Source organism: Onychostruthus taczanowskii, unplaced genomic scaffold, assembly GCF_017590055.1.
Source record: "Onychostruthus taczanowskii isolate IOZ18803 unplaced genomic scaffold, ASM1759005v1 scaffold169, whole genome shotgun sequence".
NCBI lineage: Eukaryota > Metazoa > Chordata > Aves > Passeriformes > Passeridae > Onychostruthus > Onychostruthus taczanowskii.
The window spans coordinates 472,120-499,533 of NW_024498895.1; the positions used below are offsets into that span (position 1 = coordinate 472,120).

A 27,414-nucleotide genomic window follows, 5' to 3' on the forward strand; every position below is an offset into this window, starting at 1 on the left:
GATTAAGAAACCTCAATTTCTTGGTAAGTGTAAAGTTATTTTTGCCCTATTTTTTTTGTGGTTTTGACCACATTTTACCCTACAGGACTCTCTGCTTCCTGATCAAGCTGGAGAAGACAAGCATGGACAGATCCAGCTCCATGGATTTCAGGAAAGAGGGAAGGAGCAGCAGACTCTTGCTGATGGAGCACAGATCCCATCTGAGCACATGTCACCAGAGGGGGAGGTGATCCCAGCTCTGGAGTCACGAGTTTCCCACATCCACTGAACGTGGGTGGGAAAAGGATCTTCTGCAGCAGAACGACTTCACTGTGGGTGGCTTCCAAAACCTGGCACAGGAGGGCTGACGGAAGGGGAAACTCCTTAAATTCCAAAATTATGTCCCCCCCAAAAAAGCTGGATGCTGTTTTAACCCTGGCTTGGTAGACAGGACAAAAAAAGCTCCCACCACATTCCATAAATAAATTGAATTTTGAAAGTCCTGGCCTTGTTTTTTTCCCATTTAAGCGGTTTTAAACCCACCTTTCTCCTGTGGGATGCATGTTCCCATAATCTAGCCCCAAATCCATGGGTTTGGTCATCCTCCCAGGATGGTGGGGAGGTGGTGTCCAGGTCCCAAGGGAAAATAGGGGGTCCCATGCCAAGGATTTGCTGCTTTCCAGCCTAAATTCCAACTGATGAACTCTTCCCAAAAAAAGGGATCAGAAACCCTTTATGGAACCAAAAAAGCAGTTAAAAACCTGCTATGTGAAGCAAAAATTACTTTCTTGACCAATTCCCTTTTTTTTTAGCAGGGGAAAAGCCCCCAAAGGATCCAGCCTGAGCATCACCCTTCACTTCCCACGTGACTTCCATGAATTCATGTGACAAAGTCACTACCTCCCATTGCATCCCCCTGGAGATGGAGACCACAGCTCACCAAATATAATTTGGATACTTGGGACCTTGGTTTTCCTTGGAGCAGCCCATCCTGGATCCAAAGGATCTCTCCCAACCTCAACAGCCCCACATTTGTGTAAAAATGACCCAAAATTGACTCTTTAGGAGGATCAGCCAGAGCTTGTTTCCCATCACGGGTGGTGCATCCATAATTCCCAACAAAAGTGCTACAAACTGGATTTGAATCAGTGCTTTTTAATCCATAAAAGGTGAGAATCCATGTACAAATTAAAAAAAAAAACAAACCAAAAACCCAAAACAAGCCTGACATAAAACCCTGGAATTAGGGAAATTATCCCAATCCCACAAAACACAACCCCTTTGCCAACGCTGGGGTTGGGTGATGCGGGCAGAAGGCGACGGCTTCTCCTAAATAAATCCCTCTCCAGCTCGGAGATGTCCATGGTGGCATCCCACGTTTTTAGGATGGTGGGAAGATGCTGCCGGGATGTTTTAAGGGCAAGGTGGCCTTTTCTGTGACCCCACCCCCTCTTTTCCTTCCCGCTCCCACGCCAAGCAGCTGGGAAGATGACGTGGGAAGCCTGGCTGCTACAGATGGCCCCGTGCTGGAAGGCGGATCCGGAATCCGGTGTGTTGATGTCTCAGGCTATGGAGAGGCCTCTTGGACAACAGCGGAGCTAAAAACCTCTCCTTGAGCTCATAAAATCCCAGGATGGGTTGGCTTGGATGGGATCTTAAAGCCCATCCTGTTCCAGCCCCTGCCGTGGGACAACTTCCACCACCCCAGGTTGCTCCAACCCCGTCCAACCTGGCTTTTTTTCCTGGAAGTTTTCCTTAGATAAAATCAGGGTTAAGAGCTTGGAAAATGGACAAGCAGCCACTAGAAGAAGTCACAATCCCAGGGAACACTGGGGCCACAAGATCCCACTGCTCCTTTAAACCACCCCTAAAAATTCCTTAAAAAGTACAAAAATACAATCCCATCTCTCCCAAGGGAATTTTCTACCTCCCAAGATCATCCAAGCACTGAAGACCAGACAGATCCTCAGCCTTCAGAAAAAATAACACACCAGGCAGAAACAGGATGGTGGAAATTTTGCCAATCTGTTTTGTGGATTCGGAGTCTCCCAGCGTTTCCAGGACAATTACCAAGATGCCTGGATCCATCAGGCCAGCCCAGGAATGCTGACAGCAGTGTTAGGGAATTAGCAACATGTGCAAGATCCAACAGTAGCACAAATTTAGGAGTTTAATAATCTAGAGGAGTTATCTTCCTGGAATTTTAATCTCCTCCCAGGAAAAATAAACACCCCCCCCCCCCCCAAGGCTCTTAGCTATTAATCTCCTCACACAATATTTAGGGCAATCCACATCTCCTGATTATAAAAGCCAGACAACAACTGCACATTAAGTCCTTCCCTTTTCTTCCAAAGAATCAGGCTGGGCAGCTGGGCTGGATTTTCTGAGTCAAGCTGGGGGTTCATTCCCCCACAAAAACCCTCCCAAAAGCACTAAAAATGGTCAAACCATCCTACTTTGTTGGGATAGCCCCACCTGGGAGATGCTGCCTGGGTTGGACCATGTGATGGGATCACCACAAGTCACTGATGCCCGCACTGTCCCCTCTCCCAAAAAAAGGGAGTCTTGAAGGATTCAGCTGAAGGATTCAGCTCCTCCAGCAGCTCTTGGAGAGCAGCTCCATCTTGTACCTCGCAGAGAAAGCCCAGGAGATGCTACAGAAGGTGACACTTTTGCTTTAATGGCTGGGGCTGGCTTTGGCCAAGCAGAAGACACAAACCAGGCCCTGCTTTAGCACAGCACCCCCCGACCCCCTTGAGAGCAAAATAAAAAAAAAATCCCAAAATTAACAATAAACCCGAGTTTTCCCCAGACTGAGGGGATCCTTGGGCACAGGAGCTGGGAGGTGGAGGTGCCTCGCTCACCTCTCGGCGCGGATCCGACCTGCGGCGCATTCCCAGGTCTGGGAGTCCTCACAGCCCAGCCAGGCTTGGGAAGCTTCCTGGGCAGCCAGTCCTGGAGCTCAGGGGACACCAGGGAGCATGGTCAGTACATGGCCTCGTTGTCCCCCACGGTGGTGAAGGGGACACCGCTGTAGGTGCTCTTCTTGCTCCTCTTGCTCTTCTTGCTCCACACCAGCAGCGTGCTGGCGCTCTTGCTGTTCATCAGGCTCTTCCTGCTGTTCTCCTTGTTGCTCTTCAGCATCCCAGATCCCGAGGACAACACTGCTGCCTTCCTGTCCACCTGGTTGGGAAAGGTGGAGAGTGGCGTGAAGCCAGGGCAGCACCCAGAGAGCTCCAAGGAATTCTGTGGTTTCCTGTGGGATGTGACTTACGGCTTTGGGACATTCCGAGCCCTGCAGGGTGATGACTCCGATGTCCACCCCCTCCTTCCCGGTGCTCTTCAGCAGCTGGACAACCTCGGCATGCTTGGACCACTTGCAGTCCTTGCCATTCACTGAGATTATGTAGTCCCCCTCCTTCAGCCCGGCTTCCTGCAGGGAATAAGGGAAAACATCCAAGAGAATCTTGGAATGGTGAAGAAGAGACCTTCAAGACCATCCAGTCCCACCAGGGACACTTTCCACTATCCCAGGTTGCTCCTTGGACACTTTCAGGGATGGGGCAGACACAGCTTCTCTGGCCAACCTCTGCCAGGGCCTCACCACCATCACATCCAAGAATTTCTTCCTAATACCTATCTAACCCTACCCTCTGGCAGTGGGAAGCCATTCCCCTTCATCCTGGTACTCCATCCCTTGTCCCAAGTCCCTCTCCAGCTCTCTTGAACACCTTTAGGCACTGGAAGGGCTAAAGCTCTCCCTGGAGCCTTCTCCAAGCTGAGGAGAAGACACAACTCTGCTCCAGATATGGACCATATCCAGTCCACATCCCAATCTTTGGGGAGATCTGAGTTTTCCAAAGAGGGATGTGATCCTGCTGCTAAGGAGAGTGTTGTTCCAGAGATGCTGGGATTTGGAGGGATGGGTTGATACTGGGGAAGTGGGGACATCCTTAGGGCATCCCACCAGGATTCTCCAGCATCTTCTGATGGAAAACAAAGCTGCTCCTGTTTATTGGATGTGCCATCTTGTTCCAGCCACTGTCACATCCCAACACGAGGGGAAAGGGAGCTGGATGGGCTTCCAGCAGTTAAAAACTGAGCAAAATTCCATGTTTTCTCCTTAGCTATCTCCTAAAAATTAATCATTTCATGACGCCCACCTGCAAACCCCAGCTTGAGCTCCAGCAGGGATGAGTCTCCTCCTGAACCGTTTCAAGACCTAAAAACACCTGGAATCCCTCCAGGCAGCTCCCTTCTGGCATTCCCATGGGAATAGCAAGAAATTGGGATACTCACAGCAGCGCAGCCCCCCGGGATGACCCCGGCAATGAGGACAGGGGAGTCTCCTCGCAGGGTGAATCCAAAGCCGTTCTCTCCTCTCATCAGGTGGACTCTCCGAGCTGGATACCACTTGTTCTTGGCTGAGAACACGGAGAGGGGACCCTGGGATGAGGCAGAAACATGGAAAGCACCTTTTCAGCTCCCTGGAACTGTGCAGCCTTGTAAATAAAAACCATTCCAGGGATGGGGAGGGGGCAGAGGAAGAAATCCTGTCCTGCAGGGAAAACAGTCCCATCAACCAAGAGAAAATGATGGGGGTTGAGGCTGCCTGGATGTGGGGGATGCCACCAGGGGACGGTCCAGGAGCAGGGTGGTGAGATAGGTCACCTGTTCTTGGTCACTTTCCCCCAATTCTTTCCCATTTTCTCCTCTTTTCCATTCCCACAGGAGCAGGATATTCCTGCCTGCCCTGGGGCTGAGATGCACAAGCTCTCCCTCGGGTACTCAGGGGATGACCCCACCACAGATCCCACCACTGTCCTGAATCCCAGTCCTGCTCCCCAGCACCCTAAAAACCTAAAGAGGGTTGTGGATAAAGCTCCAGTGGGATCTTCCTGGTGCCTCCTGCCACCAAAACCCTTCTTCCCAAGGATCTCTTGGGAAAAGCCCACCCAAAATTCCTGTGCCTGCTCCCCTGTCACCAGAGGAGCCTTGTGACCCATTTAGGTGTCACAGACAGATCCCAGCCCTCCTCCTGCTGCTTTTCCTTGCAAAACTGCTGGAGAGAGGGAGAAGAGGCTGCGGGAGGAAGGAATCCAGGCAAGCAGAGAATGCAGGGGAGGAGGAGGAGACGGCTGCTCCCTCGGGATATTCCCATTCCTGGAGCTGTACGTACCAGCCTGTGGAAGAGGTCGGTCACCTTCACCTGGGAGAAGTTGGGGGATTTGATTTCGGGTTTCTGGTGCGTTTTGGCTGATGGGAGGGAGAGAAAAGCACAGACAGGGGTGACCTCAGGCAGCTGGGGCAGCTGCTGCTGTCCCAAAGAGAGGCTGAGCTGTGACCCTGTAAGAGCCAGGACCTAAAATCCTGGAATAGTTTGGATTGGAACTCAGAGATATCCAGGCCAACCCCCCTCCACAGAATTCCCCATGGAGTCTTCCCACCCACAAACCCCCTCCCCAGCCACAATCCCAAAAAACCTCCACTCACGATGGATGTCCGGAGCCTCTCCCGTCTCAAAGAAATCCTCCTCGTGGTCGATCTCAGAATATTTGCTCAGGGAGCGTTTGTGGGCGAAGGACAGGACCTCCTGCAGGATATCCATCTTCCTTAGGATCTTGCACAATCCGTGGATCCTCATGGCCTCCTCGTGCTTCATGATGGCTTTTTTGAGGTGAGCTTTGCCTGCGAGGGAGCAGAGGGAGCTGAGCCCGACGGAGCGGCAGCTCCGGCGCCGTTCCCGCTTGGCTGCCCACGGATTTCAGGAGCGGTGCCACCACCCCGCTGTGACTCAGGGACAGCCCAGTCACGTTCCCAGCCCTAAATGGGGTCGGTCCCAGCCGATGGAGGGCTGGGAAGGGACCTTGAAGGGTGACCTACTTCGCTCCCCTGATGGCAGAGCTGGCAGATGTTCCTGAAAAACCACCCCTGACGTCCCTCCTCACGCTTAACCTCAATCTCCTGAGCAAATTAACTTCTCTCCATCGCCTCGGATCCCTCGGGAATGGGAACTTGCAGAACAACCCAGCCCCGTCCTCCTTGGGAAGGTGCAACGCATCCCTGTTTTCTAGGCTAAGCCTTTTCCTTGTCCTGGAGGTCCTGCTCTCCATCCTCTGCTCTTTGCCCCTCTCCACTTGCCTTCAAAGCGTTCCCACCCTCGGGAAATGGAAGTGGTCAGGAAAGTGGAGCTGAAATTCCAGTGACCCACGGATATCAACGCAAATCATCTCCTCCGTGGGAAACTGCAACCAAGGCAGCCGTATCCAAGGCTAAACTCCCAGAAAAGCTCTCTCCGTGTGTCTCATGGAAACACGTGTGCCTGTGGCATTTCACGTTCAGGACACACGGTGGCAACAGAATCCAGGGATATGAGGTCTGCTCCAGACTCCTGGAATCCACAGCCAGAGGAATTTAAATACCAAGGGAATGTTTTGGGGTTGGATGGAAAACAGAGAGGAGACTCCCCCCACGAGAATTTTTTATCAAATCTAGAAATTGTGAAAATATGGGGAATAATAATAATAATAATAATAATAATAATAGTAATAATAGTAATAGATTCATGGAATGGTTTGGGTTGGAAAAGACCTTAAAGCTCATTTCATTCCAACCCCCTTCCATAGGGAGGGACACCTTCCACCATCTCAGGTTGCTCCAAGCCCCGTGTGACCTGATCTTGGACACCTCCAGGGATGGAGATCCACCAACCTCTCAGAGTTTTTCCCTTCCTGTAAAGCAAATCCAAGCTGAGCTTGGTGTCTGCACATCTATTTTTTACCAGGAATGTTGAACAGAGCCCATTTTCCCCAGGAAAATCAGGCAGAGCTGGAAAAGCTGATGCAAACCACATCTGAGGGTGCTGGGGTGCTGTCACCATAAAACATTTGGATTTTGGGGTTTATGTGGAGGTTCCCAGTGAAACCTGGCTGAGCATCCTGAAGGATTTTGCTGAGGCCAAACTCATTCCTGGTGGGATCTGCCTCCTTCCACACGTGTGCAAGGAGGGAAGAGAGCTCCTGGGGGAGGCAACACCCCAAATTCTGAGTGCTGAGTTTGCTCTTGGTGCAGCCCTGTTGAGGAGGGGCTGCCGAAACACGACTTCAGCTGAATAAGCAGCGTCTGTTCTTTCCCTGGAGCTGAAAACCCACATGGGAAGAAGTTCTTGTCTCCCAAGAATTCGCTGCAGCTGAAAAAGCCACCCCCTGAGCATCTGCTGTGTCTTGTTTTCCAGCCAAGTCAGCCCAAACCAAGGAGCTTCCAGGATCTCTCTGTCCCTATGGATTTCTCTGTAGTTTTGGGTGAAGTTACCTGGCTCAGAAGACCTGGAATTTTTCCTGTCAGAGGTGGACAGGTAGGGACAAGCACCACGAGTTGCTCCCCATAAACACCCTTAAGGGGACTGTGATGTTCTCCTGCTTCCCAGGAGAATAAATCTCCTGACAAATTCCTCCTTGCATGCAGAGATTCCCCCTAAAACCTCATCACCTGTGGGAATTGTGATGGGATCCGGAAATTTGTGCTCACCCAGCTTCCTCCTCTCCTCAGGATCCTGCAGCAGGACACGAAGTGAAGGCCCCTCTGGCATGGTGACATGGAACTGCAGGAAAGCTTTCTCCTGCTCCAGCAGCTCGGCATCCGAGGGAGCTGTGGGAGGGAAATGGATGGGGATGGGATGGATTAGGGAGAGGTCAAGACCACCCAGTCCCCCGTGGCAGTGGGGACAAAAAAGCCACATCCACATTCAGGTGGCCCTGGCAGCACCTTCCTGTCATCCAACCACAGCCTGCAAGGAATCAGGGATGGGCCCAGGGATGATCCCAGTCAGGGATGCACCAGGATCTGAAGTTAAGGGCAGGATTTGTCCTGAACACAGCTTTTTTTCCTCTTTCCTGCCTTCCTTTGCTCCAGTGTGGAAGCAGGACTGGGAATGGAGAGCCCTGGGATTTCCCCACCTGGAGGTCACTGACAGGGAGACAAATGAGACAACAAAATCAGGGAATCATGGAATGGTTTGAGTTGGATGGGACCTTCAAAACCATCCAATTCCAACCCCTTTCCATGGGGAGGGACACTTCCACTTGGCTGCAAGCCCCTGCCATCCTGGCCCAGGATAATTCCAGGGATGGGGCAGACACAGCTTCTCTGGAAATTCCAGTCCAGAGCCCCACCACCCACCCAGGGAAGAATTCTTTCCCAATATCCCACCTATCCCTGCCCTCCGGCAGTGGGAAGCCATTCCCTGTGTCCTGGCACTCCATCCCTTGTCCAAAATCCCTCTCAATTCTCCAGGAGCTCCTTGAAACACTGGAAGGGGCTTTAAGGTCTCCCTGGAACCTTTTCTCTAGCTCACAGTGCAACCAAGGGAGTCATTCCATGGAAAAACAGAGATGGATGCAGCTCTCCCAGGCTCTCCAAAGCCCACACTTGAAAATCTCACTTTTAAACTGTTTTTTTCTAGCCCAAATTGTTCCTAACCCTCTTTGGCTCACTGAGGGCTGCATGGCAGCCTCTTTCCCTGGACACAGAGTGGGATAAGAAACAACCCAGAATATTCCTGGAAGTTTTGTTGCTCCCAACAGAGGATCTCAAAGCCTGGTAGGCATAGGGATGCAGAGGATTGGGAACTGGCAGCTCCAGGGCTGGCTCTCCCTGTGCCAGCTCCTGCCATGTCAGCATCCCTGAGGGATTAAACTGCAGCGTAAGGAATTTATTCCCAGCTGGTTATGGAAGCAAAAGATTTGTTATTCTGACAAGGGAGAAGTGGGAACAGGAACATGAGATCCCAACAGCAGGCAAAAAATTCCAAAATTAGGCCTCTCCTGCAGTTTTCTGCTTCCCACAGTGCCTAAGGACACAAAAAATTTTAGGGGGAAAGTTTGCCCTGCCCCTTGGTATCCCATGGAATTCCATCTCCACCATTGTTCTCTCTTGTTTGGATCTTTAAGCCTTTCCAGCTCCACATTCTCCCCCTCTCTCCCATCTCCTTGCTCAATCCAGCTTCTGCAACGCCCACATTGCACAAGGAAGATTTTGGGCAGGCTCTGGAGCGGGGGAGGGTGTGAGGACAGTCTGGCAGCCACTGGTCACAGCACTGGTTTTGGCAGCCAGCCCTCAAAAAGTTTCTCAGCCACCCACCAGGTGACACCAAAGGTCACCAGGAGCATCTGCTGCCCACCCCCAGATCCTCTGCTCCATCCCAAAATTGCTCCCAGGGTGTCGGTGGTGGCACAGATGGAGATCAAGGGTCACATCTTGAAGTCACGCTCCAAGTGACTCCATGGAACCATGTGTACCTCGCTGCCCGCACCCTGAGATTCCCAGGACATCCATCCAAGAGGCTAGAAGTTAAATCCAAGGTATTTTTGGATTTATTTTTGATTTTTGAAGTCCTCGGCTGATCCAACACAAGGTGACCCTTCTTTCCCCACCCAGCCCCAAAGGGGACAGCAGGTGACATCCCTCCAGCAGCTTTTTCCTCCCCTTCTTAGGACTTTTCCCTGTGGAAACCAGAAGTATGGGATAATCTGCCTTGGGGATGAATTGCTGAGTCCATAAAGAAGATCCATGGCTCAGAGAATTCCAAAAACTTCAGGTGTTACATCCATAACCTCTTTTTTTTGAGAATCCCTCCCCAAAACCCTGGAACCATGTGGAATTAGTACTTGGATGAGCGGGAAGCTCCCTCCAGGCCAGACACTCACCGGGGCAGTCGCAGAGGGCGATGGCAGCGAAATAATGGGAGAGGGCTTTGAAATGCTCCGACTTGACTTGGACCATGGTGGTCCAGGAGAAGGGAACGTAATCCTTGACGTGGGGCTGGCTCATGGTCTGGTGCACCAGGGAATAAACATCTTCCACCTGGGAAGAGGGAAGAGAGAAGAGAGAGGATGCAGGACATCCCTCAAGTTGTGCTCTCTGGGAAGGTTCTACTGACCACAAAATCCCACCAAATCTTCTCCTTCCCAAAATCCTCACCCTTGCTGCCTCCTGAGCCAGCTGCAGGCGGGCCAGGAAGTCATTCTGGGCACGCAGCAAGGTCATCTTCTCAAAGACACACTCCTGGACCTGGGCCACCATCAGCCTCACCAGCATGGTCAGGGAGGCCGCGCTCATGTCCAGGCTGGGAGCGTTGGAGAAGTTTTCCTTCAAGTAGTTAAAGGCACCTGGAGGAGAGAGAAGCTCCTGGAAGTTACCAGGCTTGTGAGGAAGAGAATCAAACTTTGGGATCAGGCAGGTTTCCCTCCAGGAACATCAAACATCTCACCATCACTGGTGGGTAAGAAGATCTGAGGTCCAGCCCTTGCCATCTAAACCATCCTTGTGCCCAATTCCTTCTCCAAAGCCCTGGGTGATCCCAGTTCCAGGCTCCATTTTTTTCTATGGGGAGATGGATCAGCATCTCTCCTCTCCACACATGGGACATCCTTTTGGATGTCATCCTTTTGGATGTCATCCTTTCTGGCTGTTGGACCATCCCAACTCCTCTTCCCAATCCACACAACCAATGTGGAGCTACCTCGCGCTCCATTTGTGATCCCTTGGGAACACTTCTTCCTACGACTGCTCCCACCCATTCCTGTGCTACTGTGGATCATTCCCACCTTGGGAAAAGCTTCTTGTGAAGAAGAGGAAGAGGGGAAGCCACTCACCAGCTGCCTTCTGGAAGGCATCGATGGCCTGGTTGAGGCCGGGCAGGGAGGCGCGGTCCTGCCGCGCTCCGATCTGGGTGTGCAGTGCTCCGAGGTTGAAGAGGACGCTTCCCTTCTCGAAGGCCAGAGCCCTCTGGTGGGATGGGACCCCTGTCAGGGAGTCGTACCTGGAGAAGGGAAGAGCCAACAGCTGCCCATGCCCTGGTCATGGTCCCCAAAGTGTCCCTGTCATGGTCCACAGAAAGTGTCCTCACTCATGGAAAGGGTTGGAACTGGATGCTCTTGAAGGCCCTTTCCAACCTAAACCACTCCATGATTCCCACGGATGCAGGAGGAGCCTGAAGGGTTTTCAGTGCTTAGGTGGGTTTGCAGGCACCATTCCCATCATGGTACATCCCATGGGACTTTGTGTTTCCCTCTCCCTCCCCAAATTAATCCACCAAGGGCAACAGCAAATCCAGACCCAGGTGTCCACCAGCCCCGGCAGAGATTCCATCATGGAAATTTGGATCCTGACTCCCTCCCCACTCAGGTGGGATAGGGAATGCTGCACCCACCAGTGGAAGAAGACTCCCAGGGTTTTGGTGGGAGGGAAGAACCGGCTGTCAAGGAAGTAGAGCTGGTTGTAATATTCCATCAGGAGCTCCAATCCGGCCTCGTTGCGGCTCGGGGTGCGCATGGCCTGCGGGAATGGGAGAGGAAACAGGGATGGGAAAAGAGAGACAGGACACAGGGAATGGATTCCCACTGCCAGAGGGCAGGGTTAGATGGGATACTGGGAAGGAATTCTTCCCTGTGAGGGTGGTGAGGTGCTGGGATGGAATTCCCAGAGAAGCTGTGGCTGTCCCATTCCTGGAAGTGTCCAAAGGCAAGTTGGACAGGGCTTGGAATTGCATGATCTTTAAGAGCCTTTCCAACCCAAAGCATTCCATGACTCTGAGTTTCAATTGTGGGAAAAGTTTGGGTGCTAGAACACCCAAATGTGGAAGCAGCAGCCTGGGAGTTGTGCTGGAAAAACTCATGGAAATTCTGATTTTATAAATCCTAGGGAATAAACAGGATTTTTCCCCCTCCTTCCCCAGACTGTTTTAAATTCCCTCTACTCCAAGGTATACCTGGAGAAAGAAAAGTTGTTCAGCCTTGCCAGGGGTGAATTAATATTCATAAATAATGATTGTACTATAAATTTTATTGCTGCTCATTTGCAGGTCAGCAGGGCATTGAGGATAGGGAAAAATGAACAATTGCTGAATAATCTAATATTTTGGAACCTATAAATAAGTCCAAGGTGCTCCAGCTGCACCCTGAAATACAAGGATAAATATGGAATTTGGAGAAAGGATGAGGGAACCCCCTCAAAGGAAATGTGGCATCTCCAAGGAGTGATCCTGGACAAGGCAAACTTTGGAAGCCAAGGGACACCAACCTGTCGCAGCTCCATGAATTCCTTGATTTCCTTTTCAAACAGTACACCCTCCTCTCCATAGTGCTCACTGATGAAATCCTGGATTGGGAAACAGAAGAAAATCCTGTTTTTTATTATTTAAAGGGAGATTTCTGGCGATTTTGCGTAAGAATTTTCCACTTCTGCCCACAAGAAAACCTCCACTAAGTAATAATCTCCTCCCTTTCCTGCTCTCCAACATCTCCAGACCTTCATCTCCCATTTTCCCACGTTTTAAGTCTAGTTCCTCCCCATTAATTTATTTTTGGCAGCTTTTCTGAACTGGAAAATGAATTTCAGCTGGTCCAGCATCGATCAATGAAACCCCAAAGCTCACCTTTAGTGGTACCAGCAAATCCAGCTCCTTGGTCTCCTTGAGTCCCAGAGGGATCATGGGAACGCTGATGGATTCACTGGAAGAAGACAAGAACCTGTTTGGTGGTTGGATTAAAAATCTTGGATGGATCCTGTGGGTTGGAGATTAAAAGGAAGCAGCTCCTTGCCCTGGGCTGGTGCTGCTCTTATTAACAGACTCCACTTGGAAAAATGCTCTTCCCAAAAAGACTTGGGAATGGCAGCATAAGAAGGTAGGTGCAAAAAAAAAAACAAAAAAAACCAAAACCCTATTTTTCCAGCTCCTGCTTTTCAGAGGAATCCTGGATGTTTGGTGGGCAGGGCAGGATCAAGACCTCACCACCACAACAGCCCCCTCTCATTATCCCCCCAAATTGCTGGTAACTCATTAATCAATCATTAACTGGGGAGGAAAACAGGCAAAGGAAGTTATGAAAACCAGGAGAGCAAGACAGGGTATTTTCACCCACATTTTCCTTGGAACAAACAGCTCCAGGAGCTATAATTAGTGCAGAAAGCCATTACTGCTCATTTCCTAATGAGAATTCCACTGGAATCCAACGTCTGGAATAAACAAAGGGGTTTTTGTTTGGCCTGGGCATGGTTTGGGGTTGTTGTTGCTACTCCTGATTTCTTTTCAAACCAGGGCAAGCAAGTGGCAAATTGGGAAAACTGAGCATCCCTGATAGGGAATGTGCCTGGAAAAGCACGTGGATGGACACAGAAATGTGGAATCCTGGAATGGTTTGGGTTGGAAAGGGCTTTCCAGATCATCCATTTTAACCCCTGCCGTAGGCAGGGACACCTTCCACAGGAGCAGGTTGCTCCAAACCCCATCCAGCCTGGCCTTGGACACTTCCAGGGATTGGGCAGCCACAGCTTCTCTGGGAATTCCATTCCAGGGACTCACCACCCTCACAGAGAAGGATTTCTTCCCAATATCCCATCTAACCCTGCCCTCTGGCAGTGGGAAGCCATTCCCTGTGTCCTGTCCCTCCATGCCTTATCCCAAGTCCCTCTCCAGCTCTCCTGAGGCCCCTTCAGGCACTGGAAGGGGCTCTGAGGTTTCCCTGGATCCTTCTCTTCTCTAGGCTGGACATTCCCAGCTCTCCCAGCCTGGCTCCAAAGCAGAGGGGCTCCAGCCCTTGGAGCATCTCTGTGGCCTACTCTGGATCTGCTCATGCTGTTGGAGCCCAGAGTTGGATGCAGAATTCCAGGTGGGGTCTCACCTGAGCAGGCCAGAGGGGCAGAATCCCCATTTTCCTGCTGCCCATGCTGTGGGATGAGCCTGGGACAGGGGGGATTTCTGGGATGGGAGCACACATGGATGACGCTTTTCCAGCTTTTCATCTGCCAACACTCCTAAATCCTTTCCTCAGGGCTGCTCTCCACCGCTTCACCCCTCAGCCTGGATTTGTGCTTGGAATTGCCCCATCCCAGGTGCACGATGTTGCACTTGGCTTTGTTGAACCTAATGACATTCATCTTGAGCTTATCCAGGTCCCTCTGGATCATATCCCATCCCATCCCATCCCATCCCATCCCATCCCATCCCATCCCATCTCTCAGCCATGTCACCCACACAACACCTCACGCTGCCATCAATTTCAGGAAGGGAAAAGGAGGAAAAGAATCCCAGCATCCCAGAATTGTTTGGGCTGGAAAAGACCTCCAAGATCATTGAGTCGAACCCGTGACTGATCCCCCCCAGCCCAGAGCACTGGGTGCCACATCCAGTCATTCCTTGGGCACTTCCAGGCGTGGTGATTCCCATCACCAAAATGTCCTGTTGGTAAGAGCTCTGGTGGGATTGTCAGGAAAGGGGGTCAGTACAAGGGAAGATGGTTCTTTCTTCCCTATTCCTCTTGCTTTGAGACATCAGTGTCCAAAGGATGCTCCATCTATCCCAAAACATCCCAGTATCCCCTAGGAAAAGCTGATTTTTCTCTCCTTGCAGCTCTAGACAGGAACCACTGACATTCCCAGGATGAAAATCTTCCGGGAATTCTGGCCCATGCCCAAATCCTCTAGCCATCACCTCGTTGTCCCTGACCATGGAAAGGTTTGGGTTTAAGGGAACCTCTGAAGGTTCCCAACCCTCGGCCATGGGACCAGAGCAGGGCAGACAAGGGAAGAGCAGCCTTGTTCCCAGAAAAATTCCATAACAGTGGGAAAAAATGAAATCCCAGGGGAACAGGCTGCTCTTCCCAGACCCACCTGTCGTTCTGATACACGTCCACGCTGCTGTTGAGCTCTTCCAGCTCTTCCTTCAGGAGCTGAAGGTTGGAGTTGACGTAGCTCAGCTCCAGAGCCACCGTTTCCTTCACCTTGTGGTTGCTGGTGGCCCTGCAAGAAACCAATGGATCAAATTTCCCTCTTTTTATCCATGAATTTATTTTTTCCTCTCCAGACTCCGTTACCCAGTGGTGCAATCCATGTTGAGCCCAACCTTCCCAAAAGACTGTGCCTCTGGTTCCCCAGGTGATGCTGGAAAGGTTTGGATAGGACCTCTGAGGGTCATCCCATTCCACCTGCCAGGGGACACCTTCCATGATTGGAATCCCAGGTTGTTCCAAGCCTCATCCAACCTGGCCTTGGACACTTCCAGGGATCAGGCAGGCACAGCTTCTCTGGGAATTCCAGTCCAGGGACTCACCACCCTCACAGAGAAGGATTTCTTACCAATATCCCATCTATCCCTGCCCTCTGGCAGTGGGAAGCCATTCTCTGTGTCCTGTCCCTCCATCCCTTGTCCAAAATCCCTCTTCAGCTCTCCTGGGGCCCCTTTAGGCACTGGAAGGAGCTTTGAGGTGTCCATGGAGTCTTCTCCATTTTGGACATTCCCCACTCTTGCAGTCTTTCAGGATTAAGGAAGTCTGAACATCCAGGTAGAGGCTGAGCCCAGGGAAAACTCATTGCCGTGCTGCATCCAGGAATTCCTGCTCCAGAGCCACCTTCCCCTTGCCAATTCCCACTTCACCTCCAGTGCAGTTTCAGCTTGGGCTGTGACCAGTCCAGGTGCTCCCCCATCCCAAATAAATGATGGGATTTGAGGAGGAAAAACTCAATTTTGGGTGCAAAGAATCCTTGTGGAAAAGAAAGGATTTGTGAGCCCCTGCCCTCCCTTTCCCGCTCTCAGCAGGAGCTGTAAACACCAGGGATTGATTCCAGCTGTTCCCAGCAGGACATGCTCCCAGGCTGATTATTCCCTGCTTATCTCCTCAAAAGAAAGCAGGGAGAGATAACCCAGAGCTGAAAGGGGCTCTGGCTGTTGAACCACGCTGGGATCCAGGGAAAACAACACATGGACAAGCTCTGCTACACCAGGAAACTGCATCCCTCCAGTTTTTCCAGAGTATGGCCTTTGACATGGATTTTTTTATGGATTAAATCCTTCTGGGTCCTGCCCTGCCCTGGTTCAGGGCAGTAGAAGGAGCTCCAGGGTTTTCCTCTGAAAATCTGCTGGTTCAGAGTCTCCTCCTGCCTCTCCTTTGCCAGGATTTTCCAAGACCAAGGAATTGTTTGATTCCAAATACACCAAACCACAGCACATCCAAAGATCCCCATGGCTGCTTCCAATGAAAAATCCTTCAGCTTTCCTGCAATTCCCCAGGCACCGCCACCCTATGTTTCCATATAAACCAGTATTTAATCCCTATAAACCAAGACTTAATTCCTATTTATCCCCCCCACATCCCAACACCTCCAGGACACTGTCAGTCTGATTTTCATCCCATATGGATTAAGTTTTCCCTCCTTGTTCCCAGCTGCCAACAATTTTTTTGATTCTCAGCAGGTCCCTGATTATTTTTCAGGTGTTTTAGCACAGTTTTGAGGATCTGCTCCATGATTTTGCTGGGAATCTGTTAACAGGAAAAAGGTTTTCCTGAGGTACTTGCAAGTGCCACACATAGCAAATAATCCTGGAATGGTTTGGGTTGGAAGAGACTTTCAAAATCATGAAATTCCACCCCTCTGCCATGGGCAGAGGGGGACACCTCCATTATCCCAGGCTTCTCCAAGCCCTGGCCTTGGACACTTCCAGGAATGGGGCAGCCACAGCTTCTCTGGGAATTCCATCTCCACCCCTCACCACCCTCACAGCCAAGATATCCTTCTCAATATCCCATCTAATCTCACCCTATTCCAGTTTAAAGCCATTCCCTGAGTCCTGGCCCTCCATCCCTTGTTCCAAGTCCCTCTCCAGCTCTCCTGGAGCCCCTTCAGGCACTGGAAGGGGCTCTGAGGTTTCCCTGGATCCTTCTCTTCTCCAGGCTGGACATTCCCAGCTCTCCCAGCCTGACTCCAGTCCTTGGAGCATCTCTGTGGCTTCCTCTGGATCTGCTCCAGCAGTTCCACATCCCTCTGCACTTGGTCCCCAGAGCTGGATGCAGAATTCCAGGTGGGATCTCAACTGAGTGGGGCAGAGGGGCAGAATTCCCCTTTTCCTGCTGCTCACACTGTGGGATGAGCCCAGGACACTGGGAATTTCTGGGATTTATTTTGTGATTTACTTTTCTTTCACTCCAAAAACCTGGACATTTTTATCTCTCCCATTCCTCCACTCCATCCCAGTGTTTGAACAGGAAGGAAAAGGTTTCCTCTGGCTCTTCCCATTTATTTACCCAGCAAACAAATCCACTGAGCAAATACCACATGGATTTTTTTTTTTCCAACACTCCATTCCTGCCAACTTTTCCAGGAAAAAACATGGAAAGGGTGAACAGGATTATTTTTACGAAGCACTGGGCTAGTTTGTTTTTAAATTTAAATGCAAAATCCCAGCAAATTCAGCTCCAAACTGCTCCAGGCTGGCCAATCCATAGTTTTTTCCATCAGCACCAGGCTAAAGATCCAAAGGAATTTTATCCATGCACCACAAATCTTTAATTTTGAAGCAATAACCTTTAGACTTGCAACATAATCCCCCCCTCCTCCTCATCCTTTAATTTCAAGCTTGATCATTCCTTTTTCTCTCCCCCCGCTAGATTTCCGAAGTTTCATAAGCTTGGAGCATGGGAATGCCGAGAAATCAACTTTATTACTCAGCTGGATTTGTGGGAGGGAGGAAGGGAGGGAGGGAAAGTGGCTGCTCCAAAGGACACCCAGCGTGCTGAGCCAGCAAAAAAAGAACCCCCTCAGTGCATTTCCCTGATAATTAAGACGTGTTTTGCATCCCGTTTTTCCTCACTCCCACAGCTCCAATTCCAACCTAAACCGGGCTGATTTCTGCTGAGCCAGCACATTTCCCTCAGTTGTTGGTTTGGTGTGGTTTTTTTTTTTTTTTGGTTTTTTTTTTGGTTTTTGTTTTTTTTTGGTTTTTTTGGGGTTTTTTTGTTGTAATATAACACAGGAGAGGCAGAAGTTGGGATTCCGTGGCTTTTTCTCCTTAATTAAATGAGGCACAGCAGCGTGGATGGAGCAGTAGGATCTCATCCTCCAGGAAAACACCATTTTTTAAATGGATCAACCATTATCCCCTTCTTCCAGGTGCAACAGGAACACTCCATTGATAAAATCAATTAAATCATTCCAGTTCCAAAGTGGAAAGTCAATTTGGTTTTATTTTAATTGGGATAAAAACAATCAACAAGTTAGTAAAATATTCCCAAAAATTTGTATTTTAAGGCAGATTTATGGAATTTTTGATATTTATGACCTGCCCAGCCTGGAATGTGCTCCAAATATTAAGAAAAAATGAAATAAACACAAAAGATGCTAAAAGAAGTTGTCCTTGGGGACAAGTGGTGGCCTTGGCAGTGCTGGGGAATGGCTGGACTCTATCCTGATGGGATTTTCTGACCTATTTATGATCCTAAATTGGATTTCATGGAATGGTTTGGGGTAGATCTTCAGAAACCTTCAGTTCCACACCCTGCCTTGGGAAGGGACTTTTCCTTATCCCAGGTTGCTCCAAGCCCCATCCAGCCTGGCCTTGGACACTTCCAGGGATCAGGCAGGCACAGCTTCTCTGGGAATTCCATTTCAGCCCCTCATCACCCTCACAGCCAGGAATTCCTTTCCAATATCCCATCTATCCCTGCCCTCTGGCAGTGGGAAGCCATTCCCTGTGTCCTGTCACCCCATCCCCTGTCCCAAGTCCCTCTCCAGCTCTCCTGGAGCCCCTTCAGGCACTGGAAGGGGCTCTGAGGTTTCCTTGGATCCTTCTTTTCTCCAGGCTGAACATTCCCAGTTCCCATCCTGGTTCCAGAGCAGAGGGGCTCCAACCCTTGTAACATCTGGACTCCAACAGCTTCATATCCCTTGGATCCACTCGCTACGTTTTCAGACCAGAGCTCTGCATTCCAAGCCCAACCTAGCCACAAATTTATTCCCATTATGCCATCTGCTCCCATCCTGATTTTCAACAATCTTCCACCAGCTGAATCTTGGATACCAAGACTCTATTCCTGCCTCCAACCAAATTCCAGGGCCAGGGGGATGCCCAGGGGATCAGGACTCACCGGAAGAGGTTTTCTGCTCCCGCTCTCATCCTCATTTCCTTGTTGATCTGTTGGTTGATCCGGGCCCGGCGGTGCTGGAGTTTGCTGCGCTGGGTCTGGGCAAAGGGGTCACAGCCCTGCTGAGAGACAAGGGGAGGTTCTCATCCCAAATCCATGTTTTGGGATGCCAAAGATCCATCAATTCCATAAATTGTGCCCTTTCAGAGCCCAGAGTCAGCGAATGCTTTAGGTTGGGAGAGAGTTTCAAAATGATGGAATTCCACCCCTTGCCATGGGCAGGGACAACTTCCTCTATCCCAGGTTGCTCCAAGCTGGCCTTGGACACTTCCAGGGATGGGGCAGCCACAGCTTCTCTAGGAATTCCATTCCATAGCCTCACCACCCTCACAAGGAAGAATTCCTTTCAACACCCCATATAATCTCACCCTATTCCAGTTTACAGCCATTCCCTGTGTCCTGGCACTCCATCCCATGTCCCAAGTCACTCTCCAGCTCTCCTGGAGCCCCTTCAGGCACTGGAAGGGGCTCTGAGTTCTCCCTGGATCTTTCCCTTCTCCAGGCTGGACATTCCCAGCTCTCCCAGCCTGGCTCCAGAGCAGAAGGCCTCCAGCCCTTGGAGCATCCCCGTGGCCTCCTCTGGAATTGCTCCAGCAGCTCCACATCCCTCTGCAGTTGGAACCCAGAGCTGGATGCAGAATTCCAGGTGGGAATCTCACCTGAGTAGGGCAGAGGGGCAGAATTCCCCCTTTTCCTGCTCCCATACTGTGGGACGATCCCAGGAATTTCTGGGATGTGATCACGTGGCCAGGTCACATTGAGTTTCTCTCCTCCCAGTCCTTCCCCTGCCCCTAGAATAACCATTTTATTCCGCAATCCCATGTGTTGCCAACAGGGATTTCTTTCCCTGAGCTCTTTCCAAACTCAGCCCTGAACAGGAATTCCCTTCCCAGGCTGTGGACATGAGCCAAGATCCAGGGGAGCTGGAGATGAGCTCAATATGACCCCAAAGCTCAGGAAGAAATGTGATCCCAAGGCCATATCCGGGATGTGAAGCACGGGGACTCAGGAGTTCATGGGGATGCAGGAATGAGGGGCACACGACACTAAATTGATTCCATCCTTTCCGTGGCTCCGGCTCGGAATTTCTGCAGACGGAGAAAACACACTGAATTCCCGACTTCAGGAAATAGCAGCCACCTAATTTCCCTCGGGCTCACAGGGTTATTATGGGATGCCTCAGGGAATGGGGCATCCCTAAATCCAGGGCCATAAAAGCTGTGCCCAAGTGGGGATGATTCCCATTGTGCAAAGATTCAGAGGCATGGAATGAGCCTCTGGAAGATCCCTGGATAAAAACATCCCTGGTTGGGAAAGCACAAAGCTGGGAAGTTTAAGAGCATGGAAAGATCTGAGCCTGCAAATCACTGGGAAATCCCAAAATCATGGAATGGTCTGGATTGGAAGAGACCTTAGGGATCATCTCATTCCAATCCCTGCCCTGGCACAGTTTTCCCAGAGAAGTTGTGGATGCCCCTGGAAGTGTTCCAAGCCAGGCCAGGCTGGATGGGGCTTGGAGCAACCTGGGATAGTCAGAGGTGTCCTTGTCCATGGAATGAGATGATCTTTAATGCCCCTTCCAACACAAACCATTCCATATTTCCATGGAATGCTTGATCACCTCTCCAGTGGGACCTGGCAAAGAGGAAATGGAAAATTTTGCATTTCCATGGACTTCAGCTTCCTTAAAATTAATTCCTTGTATTTGAAATTCACCAAGTGCTGCTTCCTTTGGAAAAGGGTCTGGGATTAACAGTGGGATTTTCATTTAAGGGAAAGATTGGAGCTCCTAATTGGTCCCATGGAGACTGAGGAATCAGAGTGACTCCAGCTGGTCCATAAATCTGTGGGATTAATGCTTTACAGCGATCCATGAATTTGATGAAAGGAATAAGCTGGAAGCATAAGATCCCAATTATTCTGGAAAAGCAGTGGGATTTGAGGAAAACACCCCAATAGCTGCATAAATATTGTGTGTGAAACACTCAGGAGCAAACAGAGGAAAGTTTGATCCAGAATTGTCACTTCTGGATTTGTCCTGGAGGGAATCCACCCATCCTGTTGGCTCCCTAGGGAGAAAAAAAATCTAGGAATCAGAGGAAAAAGGGGAAAGGATCAGGAAATCAAACCAAGATGTAAAGAGAAGGTGCTTATTAAAATTTCAAGGTTTAATTTCAAATTTCGAGATGAGCTCTCCGAGAGCTTGACAGATCCAGCGACAAATATATGCAAATATATGCAAATGAGACAGTTCCAGGCTCCCCCTCTGTGCTTCCAGAGCCACAGAAATCCATGCAGACTCAACAAGTGGGAAGTTTCTCTTCTCTGACTCTGTCTCTTCCTGCAAATTCCAGCACGCTGGAGTCCCTTCCACCTCTGGCACAGATTTATTTAGAAGCAGCCAGAGGATTTTAAGGGAATTTCTGCAGAGAAAAGGAAAGAAAACCACCTGGAGACACAGGGAAGAGGCGTGGGAAGTGCAGGTAGGATGATGGAAAAGGCACAAGTAGAAGCATAATCCAAACCCAAAATAAAGATCGTTGTCTGGAGGGAAAGCACTGGTAATGAAGGAAAGAAAGGAGTGGGATGCAGAAGACACTAGGATGGCTCCACAAGATATTCCAAGAGGGTTAAAACCTCTTCCCTGCAAGGAGCCATGAAAGGATTTAGCAAATTAATTTGACTTCTGCTGGGAAGCACTAAAGCTGTTCACAGAGCTGAGGGGTTTTTTTCCTGGCTTCTCCACAAGATTTAATGGGATAAGTTCTCAATCTCTATCCAGGCTCCTATGCCAGCAGCAAAAAAGTGCTGGAAAAGCAGAAGCCCCTGATATAAACCCAAAGCCTTGTGAGGTTAAGTCAGGAATTCAAGGTTTTCTCGTGATCTCCACACATTTTGTTTTCCTCAATATTTATGAGGCTGGCAAAGTGCAGGAATATGAGATTGCTGCACATCTTCCCTCAAGAGGCTCTGCCTTGATCCCAAAAAATCATCCCTGGCTTGCCTGGATCAATAGAATCCGTTCCATGAGGAACAACCAAGCCCCATCTGCAGGAGCTCCTGAAGCATCACAGGAATGTTGTAATTCCACAAATCTTGGAGCAAGAAGGAAATTTGTAAAGTATAAAAGGTCATCTTTAAATCCAAATATAAATGTGGAAAATAAGGAGTCAAGGGAAGAGCATTCCACCTTCCAACAGTTCAAAGGATCCCAAAGCTTTTCCTGTCAGAGTTCCAACTGAAAACTAAAAACCACAGAATGAGTTTCCAGGGATTTAAACATGACTTACATAAAGGGAGGAAAAAAAATCCCACCAAAATCCCACTGTTGGGTTCCAAAAGGGATTTTCCTCACTGAATTCTTTGCTCAAGCTCTCAAGGTCACCCCTGCAAGGTCAAAAGAAAAAAAGGCTCTTTCATCCAGGCTTTGGAGACGACTTGAGGACACCTGGAGAAGGGAATTTGGGGGTTTAAGAAGTGGCTCTGGATATAATCAGACTTTTCCTTCCTGGTTTAAAGGTTTAAAGAGCAGAGAACTCTTCCATAAATTGTGGAGGAGCCATGCAACAGCAGTTTTTTTTGTAGACAGGGAATGATGGATGAGAAATCCATGAAAATGAGTGAGGTGTGGCCAACCCTGATGTTTATCACCTGTGACAAAGCAGGATTAGGGTCAGGAACTGGACTCTGTGATCCCAATGAGTCCATTCCAACCCACATGTAATAATTTTATTGGAATACAGCTCTTTAGGCCCAGAAAAACCCAGGGAAATCCTTCTGTGTTTCACCCTCACATGGAAGTGACAATGGAACCAAAAATCCTCATCCAGGCTCTCCACATGAGGAGAAAAAAAAGATTCCATAAGACCCTTTCCAGAGGGAATCAAGCTCCCCTTTGATGGAGAGCAAGGATTCTCCAGCCTTATCTTTGCAGGGAATGTTTGGAATGACTCAAGAGTGTTTGTCACTTCCAACCACCTCTCCCAGTTCCAGAGGGCCCATCCAGGGTGGCAATTAGGAGTCCTTAGGGAATGTTTACTCAGGGTGGACTTTGAACTTCCCACCCCCAGGAGATGAAGCCTTGGGTGACTCCTGGGTGACAGCCACACCCCGAGAGTGATTTGTGACCTGGGAGACAAAGACAAGGCACGCGGGACAAACTGAATCACCTGGAGGAAGATATGGAAGCCAGTAATTCCAAAGGGTAATTCTGTGACAAAGGGATTGTTTCTGCTCCTTTGTAGCTGGAAGCAACAGAAGAGAAGTGAAACTGAAGGATATTAAGTGAAATGTGGGAAGTGCAAATGGGACCTTTGGAAGTGCTGTTAAAATTTCAAGGAAGAGAGAAATGGAGATGAAGACCCAGATCCTGAAGAACTGGCACAGATCAGGAATGTGTTGGTAAAATCCAGGCACGGATCTCTCCAGGGAAATGAGGAAGGGGTTGGTAACTGTGTTATAGCCCCAGCAGGAACTGCAGGAAAAGCTCCTGGAGATACTGGGAGAACCTGGCTGGATCCCAGAAGCTGCTCCACAGCTCAGCTGCCCAAGACTGGACCAAGCTGGGCCATGTCCAAGACCAGTTTTGGCCACAAAGGAGTCACCACCAGGATTCCTCCCAATTAGGGAAGCTGGGGAATGCCCAGAGAGAAACTGAGGAAGTTTAATTTGAGTGGAGACTCGAAACATCCATAATGTGGGAAGAGGAGTCATCAGCTGGTGCTGAGCTCAGCTCCACAGCCAGCCCCACCTCCAGGGAGAAACCTTCCCTTTCCCAAGGAGGGAATGAAGGACAGCAGGACTCCAGCCAGTCTGGATCGCTGCCGTGGGCATGGGCAAACACACTGAGACCCTTTCGTGCCAGGAAAAGGGATATTGAAGGGATGACAGAATCATGGAATGGTTTGTGTTGGAAGAGACCTTGAAAATCATGGAATTCCACACACTGCCATGGGCAGGGACACCTGCAACTATCCCAGGCTTCTCCAAGCCCCATCCAACCTGGCCTTAGACACTTCCAGGGATGGAGCAGCCACAGCTTCTCTGGGAATTCCATTTCAACCCCTCACCACCCTCACAGCCAAGAATTCCTTCCCAATATTCCATCTAATCTCACCCTGTTCCAGTTTAAAGCCATTCCCTGGTCCTGTTCCCCCATCCCTTATCCAAAGTCCCTCTCCAGCTCTCCTGGAGCCTCTTCAGGCACTGGAAGGGGCTCTGAGGTCTCCCTGGATCCTTCTCTTCTCCAGGCTGGACATTCCCAGCTCTCCCAGCCTGGCTCCAGAGCAGAGGGGCTCCAGCCCTTGGAGCATCTCCATGGCTTCCTCTGGATCTGCTCCAGCAGCTCCAGGTCCTTCTGCGGTTGGAACCCAAAGCTGGACCACGATCCCTGATCCCAACCCCATCCACTGGGCCCATGGTCTGTGGCTCCAACCTCAACCCCATAAATTTCTCCCACTGAACACCCACATCATCTCCCACTCCAAAAAAAATAAACAGATCAGGGATTTATTTCCATGCCCTCTCAGCAGCACCATCACTTCCTAACAAAGTTTTTCCTCCAAGCAGGAAGTTCCAAAGTGCACAGATGATTCCAGGCTGGAACAGGATAACTCTGAGCACCTGTTTTAATTCCAGAATCACACTGGTCTTTAAAGCATTTCCACAGAGCCACAGCTGTCAGCTGGAATTTTTATTCCTCTTTAGAATCCACAAGTTTTTGAGTCAGGCCAGCACAGGAGAAGTGGCCAAGTGACCCTGCTTTAGCCACATTGTCCTGTGGGACAGAGAGGAAAACAAAAGCCAGGGAAGCACTCCACACACAAAAACAGGCTTGGAAATTCTCCTTTTTTTCCCCCCCGAGGGTTATCCAGAATTTCCTTCCTTTTTTTTCCAGCCAGAAGCATTTAAGAAATTAATATGAGCTGTTATAAGACAAGCAGGAAGTGACAACAAGTGGGTTTTTACTCCCTGAAAATCTATTTAGATAGGAAATTCCCTGTCATGGAATTAATCTCATGGAGCACCCTGGCTCCGAGCTGGGTTTCTGTGGGAGACAGGAGCAGCTAAAACCTCTAAAACCTTTTATTGAGAATATGGTTACATCACAGAGCCTTTGAACAAATGAGGGGAGGATTAAGGTTTTAAATTTCCCAAGTGGCCTCACTGGTGGCTCATGCAGTCAGCAAGAGGAAGGAAAAAAATAAACCCAGGGGTGGGAATAAAAATCTGGGGGATTGGGGTTTTTTAAACAGCACAGACTGCAGTTAAAAATTGAATTTTAGGAGGGTGAAAGTGCTCTGAGGAGGTGGGGGAGGCACAGAGTCAGGGCAAGGTGCCAGCAGGAAACAGGTGGATTAAGTCTTCACTCCTAGGACAAAACTTGGCAAAAAAAAAAAGGATTAAAAAATCACTTTTTCAGCAGCATTCAGGATCCTCTGCAAGGCAGAAAATATGGATCCTGATGTTGTCAGGGTGATAAAAAAACAGCAGGAAAAGATTGTATTGATAATTTCTTTTAAATAACAATAACAAAAATAACGTAATAGAGCTGATCAGGTGTTCCGCTCCTTTAATTAAAAAATAATCATATTATGACAGAACCTGCTGATGCCCTGCCCAGTTCTCCCTCCAAAGCCTGGCAATATTTTCCATGTTTTGCATTGTGCTCCAGATCCAAAGAGAACAAATTGGGAAAAAAGTCCCAAATCCCTCCTGTTAATCTTCCCTCACGAGCAGCACCTGCTCTTTAGACAAGGCCCCGAGTTAAACCCCGACCTGGTTTAAGGTTGCAACCTCTTGAGCTGCAGCCCCAGCTCAAGTGACTCCAGATCAGATTGATCCAAGGGGAAAAAAACAAAAACAAAAATCCCTTCCAGAGCTTGGCTAAGTTTGGCTTTTTTGGTTATTTGGGATTCTTTTTTAGGGGTGATTTAGGTTTGGGACTTTTTGCAAGAAGAGCTCAGATTATGGAGTGCACTCGCTGCTGGTTTATCCTGTTGGATCTCCGGGGGCAAAACTGAGGGGAAAAATGCTTAAACAGTCCCAAAAATGAAAATTTTCCACACGTTCTTGCTCACTAAAATTTCTCTGACCCCAAGAAACCAGGGGCTGGTGGGAGCCTGAGGACAATTCCCACTGATTCCACCCCAATTGTTATTAATTAAACAACACCAGAAAATCAATCAGCCCCATCTCTCCCACACATGCCAGCTTTCCCTGGGAGCACCTGGCTGGATCAACTTCCCACGGGCAAGAAAGAGGTAAAAAACCCCAAAATCTCAGGGAATGATGAAGTGAAGAGCAGATGCTGGGAAGCTTGGGGATGGAGCCAGCAGAAAAGATGGGATTCAGGAGCAGAGTTTTAGGGATGAGGAGCTGGGAGGGCAGCAACAACACTTCCACCCCTGGCAGGGTTGGATATTCCTCTGCCCCCATCCATGGGCACAGCCACATCCCTAGGGATGGGACAGGGATATGGGGCCATCCTCACCTTCCGTGTGCTGCCGCTCTTCGGGCCGTGCAGGAGGACAAGGCCACCGTCCCTGTCCCCATCCGGGCTCTCCTCCTCGGGGGGAGTCATCTCCAGGGATGCAACATCCACAGGCTGGGAATGGGGGGCTGGAGCTGGGGGGCTCCTGCTTGAGCTCACAAGGGGGTTTGGGGGCTCGGCGACCCCTCCTTTAGTCCCACCAGGATCCAGATCCCAAGACTGTCCTAAGTGGGGACTTAAACCCCTGCTAAGCCCTGCTCTGCTCTGTTGCAAAGCCCCCCGGCACTCAACATCTGGCCAGATGTGAGCCCACAGCTTCCCTCCCAGCAGAAATAATTTAGGGAAAAGAGGGGACACAAACCCCCTTTGTAAAGCTACCCCAGGCAGGGGGATGTTAAATCCCACCAGACCCTAAATGGGGGATGTTTAAACCCCCCAAAACCCGCTTGGGAGAGCTGCTCTGGATGAGGGAAAGAGGGATTTAAACCCCCAAACTCCCCTAAATAGGGGGGTGTTTAAACGCCTACAAACTCCCCTTATAAGAGTTACTCTAAATGGGATGGTGGGTTTAAACTGAGACACCCAGAGCAGGGAGGGAGCCAAACCCTCTAAAAACCCCTTTACAGGGCCACCCCAAATGGGGGCGAACCCCCCCAAACTCCCTTTTAGAGCAATCCTAAATGGAGGGGGGGGAGGGGGGGAGGGAAGTTTAAACCCTCCCAAAACCCCTTTTCAGAACTACCCTAAACACACGGAGTTCAAACCCACCTCGAACAGCGACCCCAGATGGGGCGAGGGGTTAAACCCCCCTCCCCTCACAGCGTAAACGCCCCCAAAAACCCCCTCACAAAGATGCCCCAGCCAAGGGACCCCCCCAAACCTCCTTCCAGAGCCAAACCCCGCCGATCTACAACTCCACAGCCCTTCCTCGCCCAGACCCCACCCCGGGGTGCCCCGGAACCCTCCGGCCGT

At 50.0% G+C, this 27,414-nt stretch overlaps 1 protein-coding gene across 1 annotated transcript; it reads right to left on the minus strand.

Moving 5' to 3' along the window:
* Positions 1–1,191: 1,191 nt before the first annotated feature.
* On the minus strand, positions 1,192–27,414 carry RHPN1 (rhophilin Rho GTPase binding protein 1). Its single transcript, XM_041399656.1, has 15 exons — positions 26,443–27,414; positions 18,894–19,009; positions 14,647–14,775; positions 12,413–12,488; positions 12,058–12,135; positions 11,189–11,313; positions 10,632–10,798; positions 9,958–10,145; positions 9,684–9,840; positions 7,507–7,626; positions 5,473–5,667; positions 5,159–5,235; positions 4,279–4,425; positions 3,254–3,412; positions 1,192–3,162 (listed from the first exon to the last, which is right to left on the minus strand). The coding sequence occupies exons 1-15, from the start codon at positions 26,530–26,532 to the stop codon at positions 2,965–2,967; spliced, it is 2,022 nt and encodes a 673-aa protein (XP_041255590.1). The 5' UTR covers positions 26,533–27,414; the 3' UTR covers positions 1,192–2,964.